At 42.5% G+C, this 16,086-nt stretch overlaps 2 protein-coding genes across 7 annotated transcripts in view; both read right to left on the reverse strand.

Moving 5' to 3' along the window:
- Nucleotides 1-16,086, reverse strand: part of LOC308104861 (ankyrin repeat and SOCS box protein 12-like) — a 396,083-nt gene that overhangs the window by 92,431 nt on the left and 287,566 nt on the right. The gene's annotated exons all lie outside the window — the stretch shown is intronic.
- Nucleotides 1-16,086, reverse strand: part of tanc2b (tetratricopeptide repeat, ankyrin repeat and coiled-coil containing 2b) — a 332,731-nt gene that overhangs the window by 68,743 nt on the left and 247,902 nt on the right. For all 6 annotated transcript variants that reach the window (XM_080455415.1, XM_080455412.1, XM_080455411.1 and 3 more), the window contains 2 exons: nt 12,562-12,742; nt 11,054-11,308 (listed from right to left, as the gene is read on the reverse strand). In XM_080455415.1, coding sequence (XP_080311541.1) covers nt 11,054-11,308; nt 12,562-12,742 — 436 coding nt within the window. The remainder of the gene's footprint in view (nt 1-11,053; nt 11,309-12,561; nt 12,743-16,086) is intronic.

A 16,086-nucleotide genomic window follows, 5' to 3' on the forward strand; every position in this document is an offset into this window, starting at 1 on the left:
CCCTGTTGGCGTCACATTGTTTTTGTTCCCCACATAACGCCAATCAATTAGTTTATCCTCGCTAGTCGTGCCACGAGTTAGAATAAAACATGGACATACAGTACCAAACCAAACCATTATTACACCAAAAGAAATGATACTAAACTAAACACGTTTTAAACTAGGGGAATCATTTTGGAGATGCACGGTTCCTGTGGTTCCGGTCGTTGGTTCCGGTAGCTCTGATGACGTAACGGATCAGAAACCCCAAAATGGTATCAATCCCAGGCTAGTAAAAAAGAATGGACAAAGGGAACAGTGACATCACCCATTGGTTTCTACACAACCGTTTTGAAGCTACTTTTTCTCGTCAAACTCAAATCAACCATCTTGGAACTCCCGGGTCCCCAAAAACAAACGGAAAAGAATGCTATTGGCTGGAAGGGCAATGAGGGGGCGGGTCTTCACTCAATAGAGCCAGTAGCTCTAGAAGCATTACCCTACTTTATCATATTTGTTTTAATTACCATAATTTACAAAGACGTATATATCATGATAATTGAAAGAAGACTTTAAACTAGCGACTGGAACTATAAAGTATTTATGACAATGATTACTAAGGTTATAAAACCAAGTGCAAAGTCGGGTCAAATCTCCATTGTAATCAATGGAGTGGTAATTCTCCTGCCAGCCAGCAGGGGGGGTTAATAGCGACACCTTCTAGGCCATTAGTGAGAACTGCAGGGCTGAAAAACACTTCCTTATCGGCTTCAAATCCACTGAAGCTTTCCTTTCCGCCTGCAGGGCCAAATACATGTTAATGTGGGGGGTCCCTGACATGAAACGACTTGAGAAACACTGGGAAACGGGGGTCTGCCAACTGACTGGGGGGGGGGGGGGGGGGGCAGAGGCGTCGAAGGAGACGTTAATCCCCCCCTACGCTTATACGGAACCCCCGGGAGCGAAGCCTCGATTTAGAGGGGGGGGGGGGGTTAAGACTTTTAAGAACCTCCGTTTTCCTTTCAACCGGGTTTCAACAAGAAATTATTCTCTCTCTCTCTCTCTCTCTCTCTCTCTCTCTCTGCAATGCAGCAGGGCTATGGGTGGTGGGGAGGGTAGGGGGGGTACATTCCCTGTGCGTGCGTGCGTGCGTGCGTGCGTGCGTGCGTGCGTGCGTGCGTGCGTGCGTGCGTGCGTGCGTGCGTGCGTGCGTGCGTGCGTGCGTGACAGTACAGCAGTGGTGGGAAAGTATACTCAAATGTTTTACTTAGGTAAAAGTATCAATAATGCAATGTAGAAATACACTGTTAGAAGTAAAAGTCCGGAATTAAAGTACAAATGTATTGGTATCAAAACATACTTAAATTACAAAAGTAAAAGTACTCATTATGCAGAATGTCCCACTTCACTTTTAAAAACGTGTAAAAATGTTATTTTTTTATGTTTTGAAAATAGCAGATCTACAGATCTCACAAAAATAGCAGATCTAGCAGATCTCACAATGCGTCGCGATGCGACGCATTGAGCTTGTAGATCTGCTATTTTCAAATAGCCAGCATATATAAAGGGCTGAAGTGGTTAATGTATGTTTTGTATTAATAATCAAAATCTACAAAGTAACTAGTAACTAAAGTTTTTAAATAAATGGAGTGGAGTAAAAGTACAATATTTGCCTCCAAGATATAGTGGAGTAGAAGCAAAAGTACTGAAAATTAAGTAAAAGTACTTCAAAATTGTACTTAAGCACAGCACTTGAGTAAATGTACTTAGTTACTTTCCATCACTGCAGTACAGTGCACAGAGTGTGAAGCGGGGGAGCGAGCATAGATAGAGAGTAAGTTATAGTGAAGGAGAGAGAGAGAGAGAAAGAGACAAACTGGAAGAAAAGAGAGAGAGTTATTAACCTCTTAAAGCCCTGTAGTCTTATAGAGAACTGGACTGGAGTTATAACTGTAATCTGACCATTTGGTTCCCTCTACAGCAAGTCTCTTAGCCCAAAAATATAGTGGATCTACAAGCTCACAATGTGTCGCATTGTGAGCTTGTAGATCTGCTACGATATAATGCTACAGAATGTAAGATGCTGGGGTTGAAGTGGTTAACGCCACGACCCAGGACCTTGGTGGAGCGGCAGAGCTTAAATCACACACTGCTGGCTTTATAGGGCAGGGGATAACACACACACACACACACACACACACACACACACACTTACACGCACGCACGCACGCACACACACATACTCACGGATGCACGGATGCACACACACAGGCACGCACGCATGCACACACACACACTTACACGCATGCACGCACGCATGCACACACACACACACACACACACACACACACACACAGCAACTCCCATCTGTACCTCTCGATGTCCAGCCAAGCCAAGTCACCCTCTTCCGGTTTTATTGCACACAGGCACTAACACTCACACAGACATTGACACACAGGCGCACACACACACACACACACACACACACACACACAGATATGCCCTCTCAGCAGTGTGAGGTACAGTTAAGCCGGGCACGAGGCCAGACCCCGTCAAGAGAGGCGATATCACATCTGACACACACACACACACACACACACACACACACACACACACACACACACACACACACACACACACACACACACACACACACACACACACACACACACACACACACACACACACACACACACACACACACACACACACACACACACACACACAGGTGTTCATGTGGGCGGTGACTAACAGTGGTGCTGGCATTTAGAAGGAGAGCGGTGCAGTGAATTATTTCAGTATGTTGTGCACAAGGCTGAGCTGAGAGAAGACATGAACAGGCTGTAAAATGGTGTCCAAAATCATTCCGTTTTTATTATTATTTTAAAAGAAATGTACAAATAGTGAAAATAGCAGATCTACAAGTTCACAGGATCTGATATTTTTTCGCTATTTTGTGCGTCACTCTAGTCTAGTATGATGTAGGGGATAGGTCTTCAACGTTTTTCAGGCCAAGGACCCCCTAGCTGAGAGAGAGATGAAGCAGGGACCCCCTCTATATTGTATAAAATTGTGTTTCAGATTACTTTTTTGTTTTAACTTCGTCTGCTCTTTTTTCCCTCTACACCAAACCTCTTTGCCAAAAATAGAGATCTACAAGCTCTGCAGATCTGCAGATCTACTATTTTTGGCTAAAGTTCTCCTCAGAAAAGGGATGCTAGAGTTCAAGTAGTCAATGTTAGAAGATCATATCGCACAGAGATTTGGCGGCCCCCTGTAGTAACTCTGAGGACCCCCTAGGGGTCCCGGACCCCCTGTTGAAGACCCATAGCATTAATTTACAAAAAAAAAGGGCTGGGGCAATTAATGGAAGATATATGAAAAGCTATATTTAGAACCAATAACTGTCTTAATCTGGCATATGTAGGTTAATTAATTAATTAATGGAGAAGCAGGTTTCTTTTGGGTGTTTTTATTTCTCATAAAATCAACAAATTAGCACACACAAAAAACGTATATATAGTTGTTTATAACCGACTAAATCCATTAGTCTGATTATTAAACACTTCGCCCTGTATCACATTTCGTTGTACAACGGCAGCGTACAAACATTTGTGAAAAAGGCTCACATCGATGTGACACGTGAGCTTGTAGATCGGCTATTTTCGCCACTTAACACCATGGCAACGACAAAAAGGATAATATACGGCTTAAAGTGGCTAAAAAAGCGGAATAAATCCCTCAAATCCTTGATTAAATGTCAGTGTTCAAAGCCATTACGCTGAGGAGATATGAGCCTGTGAGATGTGATGCTTTATAATCTAATCTTCATCTAAACTACAGTATGTATGCAGATACCGTAACGTTATATAATAACTTACTGCTACGTTACTTAACCCTTTAAGAACCGGGAACGCATCTGGGTGTCATTTTTAGGATTTCTTTGGTCTATTCAAAAATAGCAGATCTACAAGCTCACTTGTATATCTGCTATTTTTGAAAGATCTTGAACATTTGTGCGATACATTTTGTAAGGGAACGTTTGTAACTCAAAATCTTTGCTTAATGGGGGTCCCTGAAACAACATATTTTGAGATGGGGGTCTGCGGCCAAATATCAAGTCCTTGACATGAAAAAGTTTGAGAATAGCAACATAAGTTTAAAAAAACAACTGTTAGGATTAGAAGACATTTGGAGAATCCCCCCAGAAGCAAAGATTTGAGTTACAAATGTCCGCTTCAATATATGTATATTCAAAGCTTTGCAAAAATGTTCACGATTTTTAAAACAAATAGCAGATCTACAAGCTCATAGCGCAGCACTCGGTGTTGCGCTATGAGCTTGTAGATCAGCTATTTTTGAATAGCCAAAGAAATCTAAAAAATGAAAATTCCCGGTCTAACTGTGTAAGAGGGCTTAATGGAAGATGAGACGAGGCTTTACTGGTGACAATGGGACGGAATGTTCTAGGAACTGGAGTGGAACCTTATGGTTCCATGACAGTTGGAACTGGATTCATCTTTATACTTACAGTACACAACAATGTACAATGTAGGCATTTATCAGACGCTCCTACACCCAGAACCACTGGCAATAATCAAGGTAAACACACATACATAGAATGCAGAGAGACAGTATGTATCCTAACCTATGTATTCAATTCATCAACGTTCAGGGGGGGGGGGATAAGCCAAGCCTCATGCACGCACGCACGCACGCACGCACGCACGCACGCACGCACGCACGCACGCACGCACGCACGCACACACACACACACCACACACACACACACACACACACACACACACACACACACACACACACACACACACACACACACACACACACACACACACACACACACACACACACACACACACACACACACACACACACAACGTTACATGTACTTTCACAGCGTTTACAAACGGCCACAAAGGATGAATTCTTTGTTTACAAATACATCTCGATGTGGAAAACGATGTAGCGTTTCGTTTTTCGAAATGCGTCGACTTCCCCTCGTCTCAAAGCCATCTAAAAATAAAGGTGGAGAGACGGAAGAGGAAGGCGTTGTTCGGAATCCATTTCCTCTCTCTCTCTCTCCCCCCCCCCCCCCAAAGGCGTGCCCCTCATTAAGTAACAAAGTACCCCCCCCCTCCCCATCCCCTCTCCTCTCCTCTCCGGAACATCAAAGCCGTTCTCTCCATCACTCTGGGGGATAGAAAGGGTTAATGCCTGTGGGCTCTGATGTTCCACTGCGCCGCGCCAGCTCAGCCAATCATAAGCCGGCTCCTCTCGCCCCTACAGTACATCTCCCTCCATACAAGGGAGAGAGAGAGAGAGAGAGAGAGAGAGAGAGAGGAGAGAGAGAGAGAGAGAGAAGAGAGAGAGAGAGAGAGAGAGAGAGAGAGAGAGAAAGGGGGGAGATAGAAAGGTAGAGAAAGGGAGAGAGAGAAAGGGGGAAGAGAAAGGGAGAGAGATATAGACCTCCCTAAAAATCATCATCTATGGTTCTTTATCCCCCTCCTTCACTGTGAGAAGTACTGATTTAAGCGTTGCCATGCACTGAGTTGCTATCTTATAATCTTGCATATCTGATATTTTCACTATACACTGTATATATATCTATGTTTATAATCTATCATTAATCTCCACTCAAGACCAACATTTGAAATAACCGTGGTATTGATTTGAAGTCCTGTATCGCCCAGCCCTATAGGTGTGATGAGGGGTAACGCACGTACACACACACACACACACACACACACACACACCACACACACACACACACACACACACACACACACACACACACACACACACATCACACACACACACACACACACACACACACACACACACACACACACACACACACACACACACACACACACACACACGGCCAAACGCCCTAAAAGTCTGATACCTCTCCTGGTCCAAGTGATCACTCCCCCTCTAGGCTAGCGGTTAACATGTTTGGCTCTAGTGTCCCTTTCCACGAGCCAGACCTGGGCTCCAATCCCAGACATCACATTACATGCACACGTTCACGTGCGTGTGCATGTGAATGTGGATGTAGGCCTGTGTATGCATACACGACACGCATGAGTGCACGAGTATGTAAATACTGTGCCACTCAGAGAGAGGGGGGGGGGGGTTTGTACGCATGTATGTATTCTGTAGATCTTAGATTATATACGCTAACAGACAGACACACACACACACACACACACACACACACACACACACACACACACACACACACACACACACACACACACACACACACACACACACACACACACACACACACACACCACACACACACACACACACAGAGTACATAACAGTCCTCATGATCATGGCTAACAGCAGTGGTGTAAAGTAAAGTACATTTACTCAAGTACTGTACTTTTACTTTACTGGAGTATTTCCAATTTTCTATACTTTTACTTCTACTCCACCTACATCTCAGAGAAAAAAATTGTACTTTTACTCCACTACAATTATATTAACTAAACTTTAGTTACTAGTTACTTGTAGATTTAGATTATTATTACAAAACATACATGAACCACTTCAGCCTATATATATATTTCGGCCTTTTGAAAATAGCAGATCTACAAGCTCACAATGCATCAATCATTGAGTGTTTGTTCAGTAACAGTGTTAAATAGCTCTATATTGCGATAGTAATCATTACTATAGAGTGTTTGTTCAGTAACAGTGTTAAATAGCTCTATATTGTGATAGTAATCATTGCTATAGAGTGTTTGTTCAGTAACAGTGTTAAATAGCTCTATATTGTGATAGTAATCATTAGAGTGTTTGTTCAGTAACAGTGTTAAATAGCTCTATATTGTGATAGTAATCATTGCTATAGAGTGTTTGTTCAGTAACAGTGTTAAATAGCTCTATATTGTGATAGTAATCATTACTATAGAGTGTTTGTTCAGTAACAGTGTTAAATAGCTCTATATTGTGATAGTAATCATTACTATAGAGTGTTTGTTCAGTAACAGTGTTAAATAGCTCTATATTACTATCAGAATATAGAGCTTTTTTAACGCTTATTTTAACAAAATAAATATCACTTACTGCATGACATACATACATACATTTGCACAGTAAAGCTGTCAAATATTGTAGTGGAGTAAAAAAATTGCAATATTTGCCTCTGAGGTGTAGTGGAGTAGAAGTATAAGGTATTGAGAAATGGAAGTGGTCAAGTGGAGTACCTCAAAATTTGTACTGAAGTACAGTACTCGAGTAGATGTACTTGTACTGTATGTAGTTTGTAGTTGTCGTTCACGTGTGTGTGGTGTGTGTGTGTGTGTGTGTGTGTGTGTGTTGTGTGTGTGTGTGTGTGTGTGTGTGTGTGTGTGTGTGTGTGTGTGTGTGTGTGTGTGTGTGTGTGTGTGTGTGTGTTTGTGTGTGTGTGTGTGTGTGTGTGTGTGAGTTCTGTCAGCTCACAGCGGTTTTGTGGAGCCCCCCCCCCCCACCACCACAGAAAAAAAGCAGAGTGATTTATAGGACTGTGGTTGTGTTGTGCGTCGGTGCCAGACCTAAAATACCACCATACTGGATTTATAGCGCTCCGGAATGGAGAGATAATTGGGCAGACTTTGGGGAACGTAAACTGTTAGGATTCACCCAAAAAGAAGGGAGAAAAAAAAACAGCCCACAAAAACCTGAACACAAGAAAGAATGCAGAAAAAAAACCCAACACAAATTCCACGATCGAACTGAAGAGCTGGAGAACTGGTGTTGTGAGCAGCGCTTCTTAAAGTGGCGTCCGGGGACCCCCAGGGGTCCTTGGGGTTCCAGGGGGTCCCCAGCAACATTAATCTACTTCCTCAAAATCAGTTTAACTACTTCAACCTTGAATTGGGTATTTTCAAAAAGTCTTACAAAAAAATTTGAACGATTTGGAATATTTTTAAACACATTTTAACAACACACATCTTGTATGGGGGTCCACCAAATATATATTAATAAAGTCCTTGACATGGAATATTGCATGATCACAATATAATTGGTCACTTTGTAGATTCTCTTTTTAATTTAATTTCCTTTAAAGGTAGGGTAAGTGATATTTTTTGCTAACCTTTATTTTTTGTTAAAAAGGTTAAAGTACTATATTGTGATAGTAATCATTGCTACAGAGCGTTTGTGCGGTCACAGGGGTCTCTCCAGCTCTTTAGTAAACACAATATAAATACATTTTCAGGTAGACAAAATGTAAGCCAATCAGGAGAGAGTACTGAAAATACATTTTCTGTTTAACACTCTCACCGCCAGGCCCGTAGCCTACGGGCCGATAAATCCAACCGTATAGCGCCGATCCGTAGCCTACGGGCTTGTGGTGCTTTTTCCTTTTTTTCGAAAAAAAAAAAACTTTTTTCAATTTTCTATACGGCACATTTCATTGTAACACCACCGGAAACGGAATTATTCGGGATCACGTTTTGACGATCCCGTAGGCCTCCATTCTAAAGCGCACACTGAAACGCCATTTTCTTCGATTGTAGTTTTTCTCCTCGCTGATCACTGTTTAACATAAACCGTTCTAACTACAACATGGCGGCTCCGTTTGACACGTGGTTTGGACTGGTAGACGCAGGGAGATCTCCGCGATGTTTACAAACAGTGCACAGCTCAATCTTAAGGATTTTAACGAGGTCTATGGCGACGTGAAAAAAACAAAAAACAACAATAAAACGTTGGCACTGGTGAGTACATTATGAGATTAACCTCTGGCGGTCAATGTGTTAATAAAGAGCTGTCAGTCATTGTTATGGTCCTGTATTTGTTATAGCTGACAGAGCTGTGTAATATCTATGCCTCTGGGTCAGTTCACACTGCATGGTAAAAGAGACTTTAGTCTCTCAATGTGGTTTTTACTGTAGAAATAAAACAAAGATACAAATGAAAAGGTTTGGGAACTGCTGGCTTATAGAGGATGACAAGTCAGGGGGAAATAGATAAATACAACAAAGCGCTAGCATAGCATGCTACAGGCGGGCGAAGGGGAGCAATGTCGGAAGGAGAGTTGTCACGGTCAAATAGGGAAGACACCAAACACTAAAACCCAGTTTATTCATCTTTGTACGATGGTTTCGCCCAAAATAGCACATCTTATAGATCAACTATTTTCAGTCAACAAGACTGTTTGCATGTTTTCCCCGTGTTCCCTAGGGTAGTTAATACCCTCACAAAAACATGCAGTAATCCTGGTCTCTATACTGCCTCCCCCTGGACAGCCGGGGCGCCTGATGGAGGGGAAGGGAACTGGTTGGAATAACGTGTTCCTTCCACGCGCTACGTCCTACCAGGGAAACTCTCCCCTGTCAGGTGACAAGAGGGTCAGTTGGCTCTCATGAATTGACCCTGGCCTCCCTAGGTTGGCAGAGGGAGTGTAGCGCCCAGGATTACATAGACAATTGGCCCTGGGTGTAAAAAAATTGGTTACAAAATCGTGGGATAAAAATTTAGAAAGAAAAAAAGACTGTTTGGGGAAGAGTATATATGGAATTGGTACTGCATACACAGTAACACATTTTTTTTTACACTCCCACAGATAAATGAACACTCAGGATTACATTTTCACATTCTCAGTGGGTGAATGCACTGAAGGATTGAGCAGCTTTTGCGACCGCTATAACCCCCCGCAAATAAGATCAAAACAGACCGTGTAATTCTCAAAGCGCCCACAAAGGATGAAACGCTCCGCTAACCGCACTGCCAAGCTAATAGCGTCTCGCTAGCTCCGGCTGCTATTTGCACATATTTAAATGAGGTAATATCCACACATTTGGCGCAACACTCGCCACTTTCTATGCAAATGAGCCTCATTGGAAAAGAGTCCAATTCACAAAGAGCAGCAGCAGCGCTAATGACCCACAAGTTCTCCGGTTGTCTGGTGTCTGACTGAAGCACGTTTATGACGGGTGTCACGCCAAGACCTTCTACTGATCACCATGACAGCAGTGATAGTCGCCAGGATGAAGACACGGTCATGCCAGGCGGCTCTCCTCCTGAGAGGATATTTGGACCCTCTAATACAATGGTTCTCAACATGTGGGCCGGGACACCCAGGAGGGTCCCAGACATGATTTTGGGGGGTCCCCCAAATGATTAGCTTAATGTGCAACATTGTTTTCTCACTCGACAGTAAACAAACCAACATACAGTATAAGTGTCTACAGGGTATCTGCACATTTATAAAGTTACAATTTAATGACTTTGAAGACATTTTGTAAAACCCAATTGGCCAAATTGTCAAATATTACGTAAGAAAGAGGCAAACACAATAGCTGATCTACAAGCTCACAACGGTGAGCTTAGTAGTTTAGCTATTTTCACAATATTTATGTGTGGAACCGATAAATATTGCTTATCTGTGGGACCGATAAAGCTTGTAGATCTGCTAACTTTGCTGTATTTGAATTGTAATCCTGAAAAGTACCAGTGTCGACAGAGACGTTAGAATGACATTACAGCCACTGTGTGGTGACCATGTGACCACAGGGCTGACCATGGTGACCACAGGGCTGACCATGTGACCACAGGGCTGACCATGTGACCACAGGGCTGACCATGTGACTGAGGACGTCCCACAGAACGCTGGGATCTGATTTGGACCAAAACTATCACCTCACTTTACAGGTTTGGATACAGTGACCAAGAGAGAGAGAGAGAGAGAGACAGAGAGATAGAGAGACATAGAGAGAGAGAGAGAGAGAGAAGAGAGAGAGAGAGAGAGAGAGAGAGAGAGAGATGAGAGAGAGAGAGAGAGAGAGAGAGAGAGAGAGAGAGAGAGAGAGAGAGAGAGAGAGAGAGAGAGAGAGAGAGAGAGAGAGAAGGAGAGAGAGAGAGAGAGAGAGAGAGAGAGAGAGAGAAGGAGATAGAGAGAGAGAAGGAGAGAGAGAGAGAGAGAGAGAGAGAGAGAGAGAGAGAGAGAGAAGGAGATAGAGAGAGAAGGAGATAGAGAGAGAAGGGAATAGAGAGAGAGAAGGAGATAGAGAGAGAGAGAGAAGGAGGGATGGACAGATAGCAGGAGGAGGAGACTCACCGGCCACAGAGTTGGGGCGGGGCATGAGGTACAGAGGGATGGAGTGGGCGGAGTGAGAGGACATGTGGTCCAGGCTCCTCTCAGGGATCTTGTTGAGGCTGTAGGTGGAGGCCGTCATGTTCTCGTCCACACGGTACAGGAAGGACTCCATCCCAGACTTCTGGCTCTGCCACAGCTTCAGGTTGCCTCGGCAACCGTCCCCTCCGTACTTGCCTCCGCCTCGCTCCATGTTCTCTGAGTAGCTGGTCAGGGTGGCTGAGGAGAACAGAGAGAGATGGACGGTATATGAATTATCCCATTCAATGCAGAAACGCATCTACAAATGTCTTCTAAACACTTTTCTGAAACACGTATGTTGCTATAAAATCAGTGGTTCTCAAACTTGTTCATGTCAAACTTATATGTATATGTAGTATAGGCTGCGGACCCCTTTATCTCAAAATATTTTGTTCCAGGGAACCCCAAGAAGCAAAGATATGAGTTAAAACGCTTAAAAAAACATATTGAAAGATTTGCACACATTTTCACGTTTTTTTTTTTTTTAGCAGATATACAATAGTGCTCATAGTGCAGCACTCGGTGCCGCGCTATGAGCTTGTAGATCTGCTATTTTTGAATAGCCCAAAGTATAAAATAATGGTTATGGCTACAATATAAAATGACACAGTAATGCGTTCCCGGATTGAATGGGTTAAATACATCTTTGATTGAATACTTTATCAGTCAGAAATGTAATCAGCACGAGGTACAGTGTGTGATTTTGAACTGTTTGGTGCTATTTTATGTGTTTATGAATTGAATACAAGGACTATCGTGATATATCGTTGGTGAAATTCAGTGGTGGAAAGTACAGTTTTGAGGTATTTGTACTTTACTTGAGTATTTCCAATACTTTTACTTCTACTCCACTACATCTCAGAGGCAAATATTGTACTTTTATTCTACTACAATTATTTGAGAACTTTAGTAACTAGTTACTTTGCAGATATAAATTATTACATTATAAAACATACATTAACCACTTTAGCCTATTTTATACCTAGGCTATTTGAAAATAGCAGATCTACAAGCTCACAACGCGTCGCGATGCGACGCGTTGTGAGCTTGTAGATCTGCTATTCTCAAACATTTTAGTACTTTTACTTTTGGTACTTTAAGTACATTTTGATGCCAATACTTTTGTACTTTTACTCAAGTAACATTTTGAACACAGGCCTTTTACTTGTAACGGAGTATTTCTATATTGCAGTATTGGTACTTTTACTTAAGTAAAGAATTTGAGTACTTTTTCCACCACTGGTGAAATTTCATGCAATATATCGTGATATCGCAATATATAGAATATGGTGATATTATTGTTATGGAGGGCCTAATATACCCATATGGTCCCTAATATACCCATATGGTCCCTAATATACCCATATGGTCCCTAATATACCCATGTGGTCCCTAATATACCCATATGGTCCCTAATATACCCATATGGTCCCATCATCCCTATTGTTTACCGATGATGCCGCTGTCCCTGCTCTCCAGGGTGGAGGTGGGGCTGGTGACAGAGCCGTAGGCACAGTCTCTGCTGCCCGCCTGGCCGGGCATGGTGGGCATGGTGGAGCAGGGGCTGCCCGCTGGGGGCGACGCCGTGCTGCTGGTCAGGGTGGAGCAAGGACTGATCCTCTGGTTCTGTCCCTGTGGAGAGAACACACACACAGCCTGGGCTTAGAGAGAAGCTTGTAGATCTGCTATTTTTGAATAGCCCAAAGTATAACATAATGGTTATACCCAAAAAATATAAAATGACACAGTGTGCGTTTCCGGATTGAAACACTTAGTGGTTTTCTAGCTTTATCCACCTGTTTCCTAGGCTTTTCACTGTGTTCCACTTCCTGTCTTTTGATCCAATGAAATCCAATGAAACCGGTCAGATGACTAATGATATCCAATGAAATCCGACAGGAAGTGGAAAACACACAGCCAAGAAACAGGTGGATAGATTTAGTAGCAGTAGATTTAGTAGCAGTAGATTTAGTAGCAGTAGATTCAGTAGCAGTAGATTTAGTAGCAGTAGATTTAGTAGCAGTAGATTCAGTAGCAGTAGATTTAGTAGCAGTAGATTCAGTAGCAGTGGATTCAGTAGCAGTAGATTTAGTAGCAGTAGATTTAGTAGCAGTAGATTCAGTAGCAGTAGATTTAGTAGCAGTAGATTCAGTAGCAGTGGATTTAGTAGCAGTGGATTTAGTAGCAGTGGATTTAGTAGCAGTGGATTTAGTAGCAGTAGATTTAGTAGCAGTAGATTTAGTAGCAGTGGATTTAGTAGCAGTAGATTTAGTAGCAGTAGATTCAGTAGCAGTGGATTCAGTAGCAGTAGATTTAGTAGCAGTAGATTTAGTAGCAGTAGATTTAGTAGCAGTAGATTCAGTAGCAGTAGATTCAGTAGCAGTGGATTTAGTAGCAGTAGATTCAGTAGCAGTGGATTCAGTAGCAGTAGATTTAGTAGCAGTAGATTCAGTAGCAGTAGATTTAGTAGCAGTAGATTCAGTAGCAGTAGATTCAGTAGCAGTAGATTCAGTAGCAGTAGATTCAGTAGCAGTAGATTTAGTAGCAGTAGATTTAGTAGCAGTAGATTTAGTAGCAGTAGATTTAGTAGCAGTAGATTCAGTAGCAGTGGATTTAGTAGCAGTAGATTTAGTAGCAGTAGATTTAGTAGCAGTAGATTTAGTAGCAGTAGATTTAGTAGCAGTAGATTTAGTAGCAGTAGATTCAGTAGCAGTGGATTTAGTAGCAGTAGATTCAGTAGCAGTAGATTCAGTAGCAGTAGATTTAGTAGCAGTAGATTCAGTAGCAGTAGATTTAGTAGCAGTAGATTTAGTAGCAGTAGATTCAGTAGCAGTAGATTCAGTAGCAGTAGATTTAGTAGCAGTAGATTCAGTAGCAGTAGATTTAGTAGCAGTAGATTTAGTAGCAGTAGATTTAGTAGCAGTAGATTCAGTAGCAGTAGATTTAGTAGCAGTAGATTTAGTAACAGTAGATTTAGTAACAGTAGATTTAGTAGCAGTAGATTTAGTAGCAGTAGATTTAGTAGCAGTGGCTGACTGGGTTTCCATTGGAAATGAATGGTAGCCTGTTAGCTGTGTAGCTGCCCAGCGCCAAAGACACCACACCCTGAAAACCTGAGTGTTCATTGAACTCTCACGAGTGAACAATTACAATTACGGGTCCATTCGGTTCCATTTGTACACTCTCAGAGTTACACACGCACACGCACACGCACACACACACGTGTGCTCACACACGCACACGTGTGTGAGCACACGCACACATTCCATACATGCCAGTATAATAGCACTATCCCGTTCCATTCTATCTCATCGTACCTTTCACAAACACATTGTGCGTGCGTGCGTAAAGTAATTAAAGTAACTTGCAGACAGTGGAGCAAGAGAATCTAAGGTTGGTACTAACATTAAATTAAAACCCATAATATTATTGTCATATATCCTTCTAAGAGCGAGTAGACAGTGTTTAATGAGTGTCAGTGACCACTGACCAGCCTGTGACATCACACATCATCTATGACATCATCTATGATGCATGTATGACGTCAAACCCCCGGTTTACTACATGATGCACTAGAGCGGCACCGGCCTGCTGAGATATTATAACCGTTGAGAGTGTGTGTGTGTGTGTGTGCATGCACACACTGTACATGCATGTACAGTCATTCTGTGCATGCATGTACATACTGTAAATGCATGCCCATACTACATACATATACATCATGCATGTATGCACACACACACACACACATACAGGCACACATGCAAATCCCACGCAGCACGCACACGCACACACGGACGCACGCGCACACGGACGCACGCGCACGCACGCGCACACGCACCATCACAGACAGGAATCCATGCAAGCATCTGCAGCTCTATGCGCCTGCCTGGCTAGCGGCTGCCTCCCTCCCTCACGCCGTGTGCTGCTGTGACCTCACACACCCTGCTGTGACCTCACACACCCTGCTGTGACATCATACAGCGTGCTGTGACATCACACACCCGTGAACAAACACCGTAAACAAACACAAACAAAGCTGATTCAGATAATATAGAACATCACCAAACCCACTATTTTTTTTTATTTTTTATAAAAAAATGACAACTTCCTGCTGATTTTACTATTTGAAGATCGAGATCCACAGATCCAGTCCAGGTTTTCTTTTTAATAAAAATAGCTAAATAAACAGGAAGTGGGTTTGTTGATGTTCTATATTGTCCGAATCAGCTTTGTTTGTGTTTGTTTATATGCTAAGAGAGTGACTGTGAGAGCTGTTTCACCTACAAGTGAATGAGGAGCATATTTTGAATTATCAATTTCTAATGAATGGAGCAATTATTTTAGATTTCTTGTCGACCTTTGGAGTTACATCATGGTAAGATAACTACACAACCCACACCTCTACCAAAGTGGTCTAGCCCTTTAATAGAATAACTGCACTCCCTGTGAGTTAAGGTCACCTTGCTCCTTCAGCTCTACACAGTCAGCTACTGCAGTCCTTCTGCTACAACAACATGAGAGAGACAGCTTCATGTGGCTTTGATCCAGAGATCCACTGATCCAGAGATCCACTGATCCAGAGATCCACTGATCCATATAGCCGTACAAGTTAAGGAGCCATAAGCCTTGAGGACAACATCAAAACAGCAGTAATAGCTGTGTATATCGTTGTCCCCTTCTTTTAGATTACAAACCATGACCACTGGACCGATACTATAGCATCTATTTTAGCTTTGTTGTTAGCCACTTAAAGGAGTAGTTCACCCCCAAAAACATCTCATTTTCTATCAATTACACACACCATGAATTCATGGAGATTTATTTTGTTTTTGTCACATTCCTGAGACAATAATTTGATGACCGGTGGACTCTCCTACCGGAGACTCTGCTGGTCATCAAATTATTGTCTCATCTCCATCAATTCAAGGCTTCATGGGGTGTGTAATTCATACAAAATAAGTAATTATTTTGGT

This window comes from Gymnoscopelus braueri (assembly GCF_963280865.1).
Source record: "Gymnoscopelus braueri genome assembly, chromosome: 17".
NCBI lineage: Eukaryota > Metazoa > Chordata > Actinopteri > Myctophiformes > Myctophidae > Gymnoscopelus > Gymnoscopelus braueri.